This window comes from Quercus suber, unplaced genomic scaffold (assembly GCF_002906115.3).
Source record: "Quercus suber isolate HL8 unplaced genomic scaffold, Cork oak 2.0 scaffold_806, whole genome shotgun sequence".
Lineage (NCBI taxonomy): Eukaryota > Viridiplantae > Streptophyta > Magnoliopsida > Fagales > Fagaceae > Quercus > Quercus suber.
The window spans coordinates 206,767-218,026 of record NW_027070241.1 but is presented as its reverse complement, the minus strand read 5'-3'; the positions used below and the strand labels follow the sequence as shown (position 1 = coordinate 218,026).

At 34.1% G+C, this 11,260-nt stretch overlaps 2 protein-coding genes across 3 annotated transcripts; both read right to left on the bottom strand.

Annotated features, from left to right (window-relative positions):
• Window positions 1–1,217: 1,217 nt before the first annotated feature.
• On the bottom strand, window positions 1,218–4,167 carry LOC136064954 (thylakoid lumenal 15.0 kDa protein 2, chloroplastic). 2 transcript variants are annotated; one of them, XM_065767467.1, is made up of 6 exons: window positions 3,852–4,167; window positions 3,492–3,595; window positions 2,063–2,153; window positions 1,820–1,888; window positions 1,632–1,699; window positions 1,218–1,495 (listed from the first exon to the last, which is right to left on the bottom strand). In XM_065767467.1, the coding sequence occupies exons 1-6, from the start codon at window positions 4,015–4,017 to the stop codon at window positions 1,403–1,405; spliced, it is 591 nt and encodes a 196-aa protein (XP_065623539.1). In that variant the 5' UTR covers window positions 4,018–4,167; the 3' UTR covers window positions 1,218–1,402. The 2 variants fall into 2 exon arrangements, with proteins under 2 accessions (XP_065623539.1, XP_065623538.1); XM_065767466.1 differs by having other exon boundaries at window positions 1,632–1,741; window positions 3,852–4,160.
• A 1,872-nt stretch (window positions 4,168–6,039) lies between these two features.
• On the bottom strand, window positions 6,040–8,184 carry LOC136064953 (uncharacterized). The gene is made up of 3 exons (XM_065767464.1): window positions 7,934–8,184; window positions 6,405–6,483; window positions 6,040–6,269 (listed from the first exon to the last, which is right to left on the bottom strand). The coding sequence occupies exons 1-3, from the start codon at window positions 8,083–8,085 to the stop codon at window positions 6,201–6,203; spliced, it is 300 nt and encodes a 99-aa protein (XP_065623536.1). The 5' UTR covers window positions 8,086–8,184; the 3' UTR covers window positions 6,040–6,200.
• Window positions 8,185–11,260: the final 3,076 nt, after the last annotated feature.

Here is an 11,260-nt window from a genome sequence, read left to right as displayed (position 1 = left end):
GTTTTAAGTCTAGCATGAAGCAGGACATATGGCACATTTAGGAGCTACAAATATCTGACTTAAATTTATGATCGATTATATAACTGTACGGATAAGTAAGACAAAAGGAGACATGGCATTTGGGATGCTAATCATGCTTTTGACTTAAGTTTACACACATGTATTGGAGAAGAACTTTTAGTTTCATATTATTCCATTCTGTCTAAAGTGACATATATGGCATTTGTCAATTATACATATGTATAAAGGTAAAAATAATAAAGTTTATTACTTATCTAATTTATCATTGGTGGTCGGGAAAAGTCAATAAAAAAATTATATTGTTATTGTATACAGAAAAATAATAAATGTGAAATATAGCATTAGAATTATTTGAAAGCTTAAATATGCTATCTTAAGTGGGAGAAGGTATCTCAAATATTAAATATATACATCATTACTCTCACACTTGCACGGTTGTGAGATCCACCGAGTTATAGAAGGAGGATGCCTGTATCAAATGAATTAGATAATTGTTGCTTAAGTGAGTAAGCAAACAAAGTATTGCTCTAAAAAGAACTAATTAGCATTCTTGTTACTAGGCCAAGCACAAATGTAAGTTTGCATAAACCAAAGATGTGCCTTTTGCATCTAAAACCCTGCAGAAATTGAGTGTGCAAAGCTGAAACTTGTAGCTTTCTCCCTAGCCTCCCTCCAGACAATCCTTAAAGCTCAGAGTCAGATCCTACCCGTCCTTTTCAGAATATTGATAACAAAATGCATTTTAAAAGTCTAGAATCAGTAGTGATTATCTTTACAGAACAGGATGCTGCTCACTCTGTGGCCCTCTTGTTATTAAATGACTATGTAAATACAATACGTGTTGACTGATTCAACATGACATCCAGAGTCTTGGAAAGAACATAGACCTTACTGCTTGAAGATAGGAGGTAGCCCACTTCTCCTCCAAGAGCACCAATTTCCTTCCCTACATCAGCCGCCCTCTGCTGGAACTGAACACTTACCCACAAGCTTGGAATAAGTCCAATTTGGGTTAGGTGCCCATGGTGCAGTGCAAAGTACACAGTTTAGCTGTAAGCATACCTTACTTCCCATCTCTTTTGCAGGTGATATGAGTGATTCACTTTGATAATTTGATAATTGAATACCTTCAGAGGTTTCTAAGTGCAGGTAAGCATGAAGCCTGCTAGCACCTAGCAAATTGGCAAAAGATGCAGTGACAGCCAACCAAGGAAACTAGCAATGATGGAAGTCTGAACATGTACATGAATTCAAATTTCTTTATCACCTTTTACATAATATACCCCACTAGATGTACAAATCATAAAAGCTTTACATCGTGTGTTGCAAATTTTTTGCAGAATACAGCTGAGAGAACATTGTTACTGTAGCCATTGTTGTACTATTTTACCTCTGAGCAATTATTTGGGCCTACAGGTTCTCTCAAGCAATTAGATATTGCCATTACAGCTGCTTCAATTGATGCATCTTCCCCCTATATTAGCCAAAAGAAAATACAACATTCATTTTCAACAAAACCTTGCATAACCCATACAAAATCAAGCTCAACCACAGGAAAATATAATCAACCCAAAAGAATAGATTGATTCAGGCAACAACAAAAACTTTACCTTCTCTTTCCAATAAAAAATATTTCCATATTTCCCTGCCAATCGGCTCCAGAAACTTCGTGGAATGTCTAGATCAACAGAAGCCCCAACATTGAAGTTTAATATATTGCCTGGTCAAACGGACCCATAAACATAAATCACCTATGCCAGAGGTATTCAAAAGTAGATAATATGTTTGAAACCTTTACCAAAGGTAGGGTCAGCAACAAAGACAATAGTTCTATCATCCACTTGCCAAAAATCTTTAATCGCCAGCCCTACGAAAATGTTGGTTTTGATAATGATTAGTCATTTTTTGTTTGGCTAGCAAGGATGTCTTCAGATATAGATAAGGAAGCCATCAATTTAAAAGAAAAGAACATTAAGAGTCTACAAATGGATCAAAGAAGCAGACCGTCTAACTACCAAAAGATCAAGAAGATTAAGCATACCTGGTGTTTCAGGATAATTCTGCGCTAGAACTCTCAACTTGAACCCGGTATCATTTTCAATATCAGCAATTTCTTGTGCAAGTCTTTTCTCCTGCAAATTAACCTCATGACATTAGCAATTTATCATATATTTTCTTCCCCTGATCAAGTGGTTCAAAAGTGGCACCATTACTTGTATCTGAATTAAAAGAACACCATTTGCGTATCTATAAGGCTCATATAGATGTAGAAATTTTCATTTATCAATCTTAGAACTAAAAAGATGAATGTAAACACACACAAAAAAAAAAGGGTAGGGCAAAAAGAGTTTTAAAGCTATCAAGGTCCAACCCTAATCAAGGCCCAAGTCTATTATCCATGTTCATTCTCACTAATCTTACTTTGAGTGCAAGCAAAGCCATCCTAATCTTAGTTGGAGTGCAACAAGAAAAATTATAATACTACTGGTTTTTCAAGTATTGTAATCCTTGATTAATGTATGGTTAGTCTAGGATTTAATCTACTATAAATATCATTCACTTAGTTCATTGTAATAAACAGAGACTAATAAGAAAGATATAGCCATCAAAAGCTTTCTGCTATAGATGTAGGCCTCTAAGGTCAAACTACATTAATTCTCTACTCTCTCTCTCTCTCTCTCTCTCTCTCTCAAATGCATCAATTTAGTTTTACTCTCTTTCTACATGGTATCAAAGTTATGTTCAATCTTTTCCAATATGGCATTCATAGTCATGTCTCATCTTTTCTAATATAGAGATTGAATGAACTGAGTTACCATTAACTAACAAAAGGCTACAGTAAATGTTCGTGTGGGTGTGTATTCTAAACACTATTATTATTAATTATTTTCTAGTCGTTGGGAATTTATAAGTAAAATAATGGTTGACAATTATGAGAAAAATAGCCGTTGGGGAATAATGGATAATATAGTCATTGGCCTTTTATGGATTATTAGTTACCAATAAATATAAGTTATTATTGTCATGAATAGCATATAATACCCATCATCACACCCTTCCCTATAAGTTTTTTTACTACTCTATATTTAGATATACACAATCCTATTATATGTCTCTCCCACTTTTTTTTACAATTTATATTTATTCTAAAGAAAGACAATAAAGGGTCGCTTTTGAACCTTCGTAAGTGGAATTGCATCCATCACGAACGTTGACACTATAGTCTAATCATGGGAGTTGTTTGGTCAAAAAAACCAGTCGCACCGAGTTTTACTCCGGATGGCACAAATCAGCATTTTAAGACAACGCTTTCGCAGTGTGATTCTATAGCATTATAAATATGATCTAAACTATCTTTATTTTATATTCTTACTAATTATTTAGGATATTATTTGTTGTATAAGTTTTATTCACTAAAATATTTCCAACAGTAAATGTTAAATCAAAGACAAGAAGAAAGGAAACCACACCTGGCCATCAGAGAGGAACCCCCCTACATCAATGACAGGACTAAACTCTTTGGGAAGCAATTCTGGCTTGTTGACTCCAACTTTTGCCACAGCAACTCCAACTCCTACAAAGTTAAAGTTTTGTCTTTTTCTCTGTTATAAGTCTGCCCTCTTATGATATCATATCCCATAACAAAATAATGTCTAGCATCACATTTCGGAATATTGGAATGACATTTTGCAATTTTGGTAATTAACACTGCCTAACATTTACAAGCTAGAATTTGAAGAGGAAAACAAAATCACATACAATGAAGGCCAGCAAAAGATTACATTTTGCTGATTACTTTTACTTAAAAGAGGAAAAAGAAAGAAACTTGCCAGAGAGAGAGAGTCCGAGCGTGAGAGCCCCAGAAAGCACGAAATTGAAAGACTTTGATCGAACCCAGTTGGTGAATTTGGTTGAGTTTTGAATTGGAGTCGCAAAGGATGGCAGAGACACTGGAGACGATGGTGGTGCTGTGATGGGACGACGAAGAAATGCCATCACTTCCTCTGGTCTTGTCGAACACTGTTACCCACCCAGCAATCTTCCAAACGGTATTTTCCTTTCTTTGGATAAGACTAATAGACTAAAGTTTGAAAATGTTACTGTATTTTATTTTATTTTCTATGGCAGTGTTTTTCAGAGTACTTTTGTCTAATTTCATTCCAATTCTTGAAATATATTGCGAGTATTCAATTTATTTTTAATGAAATTAAAATTTTCCACAACAATTTTTTGTTTACAACTTTGAGGATTTATTAATACATAATAAAAATAATATCAGAAACAAGTCTACATATATAAAAGTGATATCCATCAATCTTAATTTATCACCATAAAAAAAAATGATAAAATCTTTTTGGGTTTATAGCAATAATATTGTTGGCATTTTCCTATTTTGTTTTTATCCCCGGTAATAATTTTTGTAATGAATTTTCTAAGTGTTATATGATTTGGTGATTTGTTAAAGACCAGTACCATTCCAAACTTCTCTCTATTTTTTTTTTTTTTCAAGGTTTGAGAGAAGGAGGAGCTAAATGGCTGATAATGTTCCACCGCATCTGAATTCTAAAGTCTATCCCCGTGTCCATAAACAACCCACGTTAGCAAGTATGACTGTTGTCTGTTGATCTTATTGCTTGCTTTACCTTGTTTAGCTGGCTGCTTCAGGTTCAGAGGCTCAGAGCTTTTTTTCCTTTTTACTTTTCTCCCTCTACTTGCTGAACTACTGAACTGCATCCAACACATTGCTCTTTGGCAATTTTAAGAACCCTTTCATGAACATTGCCACATTAATGCATTATTACCAGTCAAACATTGGGTAACCTGCCATATTTGGCTGCGTTGAAAAATCTACAAGTGATAGTTATATTTTAGAGCTGCTCTTAAAATGTTCAGTCTTTTTTGGGTCTTAAGACCCAATTTCGACCGAAGTGAATTCAAACTCTACGCTGATGTGATGTGGCTTAACATTGATTCAAGGACTCCGCCGTTTATCCTCAAAAAATAAAAAGATTCCAGGACCATGTAAGTGAGGAAGCTAGAGTCCTTTTCAGCTTTGAAGCCTTTGATTGCTCAACAAATGTAGGCAGAGTTCAGGGAAGCCCCAAATATTCTAAATCCAAACGCAAATGACAATACTATCAAGAAAACACCTCAACAACAAACATAATTCTTTAAAAGCCCATGATTGAATAAAAAAGCCTAAAGGACAGCAATTAAGCCATGTTTTGACTTTTTTTTTTTTTTGTTTCTCAATAATTCGTAGAATGCTGCAAAATTTTATCCATTCACTGGTGAAGCAGAATAAAAAAATGGAGATTAAACTGACTTGCAACAAGGGGTCTGTTGGTCCCTAAAACAAATTTGCATTTGCTTAAGAAATACTCCATGATTGACTTAAAAAGGCTTCTAAAAATAAGATCAAGCTGATTTTGATTGCCAAAATTAGTCCTTCAAAATAGCCTTCTGGCTAAGCCCGTTCACACCCCTTAATGTAAATATGTTATATATGCAATTTTTATAAAATAGGCACATGAGCCATAGAAAGAATATTATTGAACGTCTAAGCTGGAATTGCTTGCTCAAGCTTCTCAACCTGGAAAGGAACTGCTCACTACTACTATGATGCACTATTGAAAGGCAAAGGCTTGACCCAGCCTGGAAGAGTGATCCAGGCATTTTGAAATCATGATCCAATGAGCAACCAAATTAGAAATATCTGGTATAGATGCATGTCTTCAACTCAGACATTCAATTTAACTATATTATAGGGATCATGTAATAGAAGTATAGAGCTGCTCTTAAAATGTTCAGCCACCATCTGACCTCTAAAAGAAGTGCTATTGGAGCTAGAACTCATACACACCCAGTAGCTTTTAAGCTCACAATCTCACACTTTACCCATTCGTGCAGGAGGATGAAGTGCTATTTGAGCTAAAACTCATTACCAAGTTCCAAATCATCCTTCAAACAATATAAAAACAACCAAAACTAACACATAATAATGGCTGCAAAGGTCAATAGAATCAAATGAAGCAATAAAATTAAAAACCAGAAATACTGCTATTAGTTTGAGTCTTTGAATCCATGGGAAGAAAAGGGTGGGGCAATCCAGGCTACATGAGTCTCGTTCTCAACATTTATTACAAAAGAGCACAAGTATCCTTATGTAGAAGAAGAGCCTAAGGGAAGTAAACAGGCCAATTAAAATAATATGAATCACGGTGGTCCTTGTCCATGCGCTTATTCCACTGCAGCAACGTAAAGTTTCAAGAAAACATTTTTCAAATGGTCACAGCATAACAAGCACAAGAATAAAATTTATCATCAGTAGTTAGCCTAAAAAATTTGTAAAATCCCAGATATCAAAAAGTTAAACAATATACCAAGAATTCATAAGGCTGCTTCTTCTCCATTGCCTTTTTCCAGTGGTACTGCTCAAATAACACAGCTCTGTCATGCCAACTGCATATCCAAGTATTTCAAAATGTGAGGAGAACATGGGATAAATAAAGGACCAAAAAATTTGCAAGAACACAGAAAGTGATAGGTCTAATCATCAAAGCAGCCGATCAGAGATCACAAGAGGGAGTACTACCTTTATGACTGAGGAATGGGACAACCAAGAAAAAAAATTTCAACTATTTGCCATTGAAATTGTATCATGCATATTGCATCCTTAGCAATGAATTCACCCCCCCCCCCATTTTTGATTTTGATTATAGGGATATTCTAGATTTCACGCACAATATCATGAAAGTCAAAAGCAATAACTCTGTAAAAGTGCACCGTCAAAGCAATTGGTTATGACATGCTTGCTGCATTAAAACTTGTGCTTTAACGATGTGTCATACAGAAATGAAACTTAGATTATTAAGAATGTCAGCACTTAACCCGTAAAACATTTTCCCCCTGATAAGTAACTACACATTCAGAGCCAAGTAGGAACATCAGTAGCTCACAGGCACATGTGTATAAGAATAGCATGCGTTGAAACAACAAAATTCCTCTTATTTTGAGATACTTTAAAATAAAGTAGTATAGAGAAAAAGGAACAAGGACATCAAAAAAATCAGACCAATATTTTCATCTCAAAACTAAAGATCTTTCACGGCTTAAAATAGCTGATAGGATATATGTAAACTTTCAATTTCACAAATACTCAACAAATGTATGCAGAAGCTAACTGTACATGCAGAAAGGCATGGCTTATTGGACAGTTTATCAAAAAAATGACAGAAGCAAAGAGACCCCACCGTGTGGGGAGGCAGGGTGTGACAGCAATTTTCTGGTTTGAACACACGCGCACACAGAGAGTCAATAAGTTCTATACTCGAATGGCCCTCACGCAACATAAAAAGAAAAAATAAGGAACAAGCAATCACATGACTGCACACCACAAAACCAAGTTATTTGGGGTTCTGAGTTCGAATAAGTACACAAATCATAGTATCACAATACACATTTCAGCTGCAACATCGCATCTTGGCCTAAGTAGAAGCATGTTAGCTCAGTCAACACTTGCAGAAACACAAGATAATGAACATATGATATCAGAATCACAAGGTACAAAGGGGCCACAGGTACACACATGTTTCTTAATACTTGCCCAATAGCACACAAAAAACCCACAAAGAACTGGCCTTTAAACTTCATCTGGTTAGCAAAAGCATTTTTACCTGTAACATCCATCCAATGTTGTACTTAAAACAAAGGGATAATAGGCAATTTTTACTCCAATTCTAAGCACCCAATTCACCCACTACTTCCTTTTTCAACCCAACAAGCCCAATGGATAGTAACCCAACAACAACAACAACAACAAAACCCATATTGAAGAAAGCAGCAAAATTATTTCTTGTTACAGCAGAAAGATAAACCCCAAAATTTAGAGAGAGAGAGAGAGAGAGAGTACTTGAACTGATTGGTGAGGTGCCACATGTAAGGGTTGAACCAGGTGAGAGCAGAGAAGGCAGCAGAGCCGATCCAGATGTTGACGAATCGGTCCGGGTCGGCGTGTGGAACTCCTGGGTCTCCTCTGTACGCGTTTCCGAAATACTTCTCCATTTTCCTCTCTTTCTCTCTAGCTCCGAGCTTTTCCTAAGTCTGTCTTTGTTGTTGTGAGAGTGAACTTATCCACAGCTGAACTACTGGGTTATCCGCCGCTATAACAAAGCGCTGTAATTTGTAAGTGTGCCAATCGGGTCGGTTTTTGTACCCAAAAAAAAAAAAAAAAAAACCCAATTTTATTTGGATTAGCATATTTTGTTAGAAAACTTTTTCCTTATCAATAAAATTACAAGTTAGCTGAAATAGTATAGTATGACTCATAAATAATATCAAAAAATATAATGAAGTTTACGAATAGTAATAAAAATAAACTAAATAGTAAAATAAGTATGATTTTTAATTTGGAGCCACATTTGGTTTTTTTTTTTTTTTTTGCAAAGAGGAATTTTATTTTTATTTTTTAAAAACAGTTTACTGGATCACATGTCAAGGCACTTCTCAATGAACGCCTATTTGAAAACTATTTCTAATATATACTACTCATATATAAAAATAGGGCAGGTTTCATAAATTAAAATTGTCTTTTTTGTGAACTTTCTTTCTTTGTTAGTTCGTCTGCTGCAGGGACGGACCCAAGATTTCAAGCTGAGGGGCCAGAGATAAGCGAAAAAAATAAAATTTCAAATACGTATCCATATAGTATTAATAAACTATCAACTAAGACAAATACCCAAAAATTATTGTTTCTTAATATATTACGCTACAATCATTTACCAACAAAAGCAAAAGACACAATAGCTCTTATTAGAAACAGAAACAAAATCCGCTATGTGGAAACTACAAAATTTTCAATTTACTTAAAACCCATCACAGTTCAAATGAAAATTAGCAGTAAATATTGTTGGAATGATTAAAAAAAACCATTGTTGGAATTTCATTAGTGCACACGAACAAGTGAAAAACCACTGCTAGACACAGGTGCATCTCAATTGTTTCAAAACCTTTTTCTTTTTTTTTTGGCTAACCAATTGTTTCAAAACTTGTTTAACTATACTAATTGCAACTTTATCTCACGTCCTTTTTTTTTCTCAAAAAAATAAATACATACATACATACATACATACATACATATATATATATATATATATCCTACCAATTTACCATACATTATTAAATAAAAAAATAAATTGAAAAAGAAAAACATGACTAATAGAAGGTGGCAAGTGCTAGCACAAACCTATTTGGTTTAAAAGCACAACCAACCAAACTTTTGTGCTTTGATTGGCAACAAACACAACAGACAGGCATCTGTGGCAAGTAGCCCAAAGGCCTAAGCAACTTACAGCAAACTTATAACTGCCAACACAGAGTCACCAAACAAAGATAAAGAAGGTTCAAACAGAGACTATCACTGAGAATTAAGAACTTGTTATCCAAAATGGGCTCTTGAGTCTTGACTGGGCTGGCTGGCTGGGATAGGGGGGCCCAAGTCATTTTGATAAGGGGGCTCAAGTCTCTTTTTTTTTTCTTTTTTCTTTTTTTTTGAAAATTTTAGCTGCTAAAATTTTTTTTATTGGGCCCGGGCCCCTTAGGTCCCCACCTAGGTCTGTCCCTGGTCTACTGCCATGTTGGCCTCACGCTTAAAGTTCCTACAATCATCAATTAAAGGAATGAAATGTGGTGCATATTAACCGACTTTTGTTAGCCATTGTATATCCAAAGTACAATCAAACTTCAAAATAAAAATAATTTTAAGCCCAAATTCCAAGCTAACATTAAACTATATTTATTTAACTGCTTCCAACTTGGCTACATTATTTATTTAACTGCTTCCAACTTGGCTACATTATTTGTTGTGATGTCCAGATTCGAAGAGAAACCTTTAACCCATTGGCTACATTATTTGGTAATTGTTTTATTGAGCAAATGAATCAAAATAAAGACTGGGTTTCTATTGGAGACAACCAATGAAAAAATAACCCTCCCTTATTGCAACAATTGGATTATCTACGGGTTTAGATAATTCAAGAATGGGATTCAAAATTATGCATATATTATATGCTTTTAGGTAATAAAATATATTTATATAGACTTAAAATGATTTTTTAAACTTGTAAATAAGTTTATTAGATATTAAACTTAAAAATATAATCTAGATTGGTGATGTGGTCGCTCATTTTTTTTTTAAATAAAATTAGGCCTAAATGCAAAACCACCCCTTGGGTTTAGGTCAATTGCAAAAACACTCCCTTGAGGTTTCAATTCTTTTTTATAATTCCATGAAGTTTCCATATTTGGCAAGTTGACTCTTGCAAATAACTTTGTTAGATTTTTTTGGGAAAAAAAAAATTCACATTGCTATCACATGGGCAATGACACATACCAGTAGTGAGTCTTTTTAATGTGGTCACGTGATATTTTCATCTAATAAAAGTTAACAGAAGTTAGTCCCATGGACCCATAGAATAATTTGGTGGATATGGAAACTCATGGAGCCAAGGATGGAACAAAAACTGAAAAACTTGAAGTGGGGGGGGGGGGGGGCGATTTTGCTGCTGGTTGCGTGCAGCAGTTCCAGTCTCTAGTTTTGATGCTTAACTGTTAAGAGTTTTATTTATTTATTATTATTTAGTTGTGTTGTTCACGTGTGCCTCTGTTGCTGGGTAAGGACAATTTTTTTTTTTTAATTAAAGGGTCGTGTTGTTTGTTTTGAGTAAAATTGATTAACTGAGTTTAATTATTTTTAGTTTTACTATTGATAATTTTTTTGGTGGGATAATTTTTTTTTTTTTTTTTTTTGCTTGTATATTTTGTTTTAAATTTTAGATTTATAAATCTTTTATAGGGAAAATGCTAGAGTTACAAAGTTGTTTACAATTTGCTAATGTGGTGAGTGGTTATTAGTAAGTAAGAAATTGATATAAGTGGTGAGCTCATACGCAAACTAATATGAATTTACTATTTCAGTAGTTTGTAAAAAATTTGTAGAAAATTTTGTGATTATTAATAAGTAAAAAAGTGATGTAAGTGATGAGATTGGATGCAAACTAATAAGAATTTACCTTGACAGTTTGTAAAATATTGTAGAAAAGTTTGTGGTTATAACATTACTTTTAAAATAATCAATGATATTTTCAAATTGAGCATAGTGTAATTTTACAGTACAAAATTGTTAAAATTGGTACCTATGTATATACTAATATATATATATATATATTTTAAAAATTTTGAG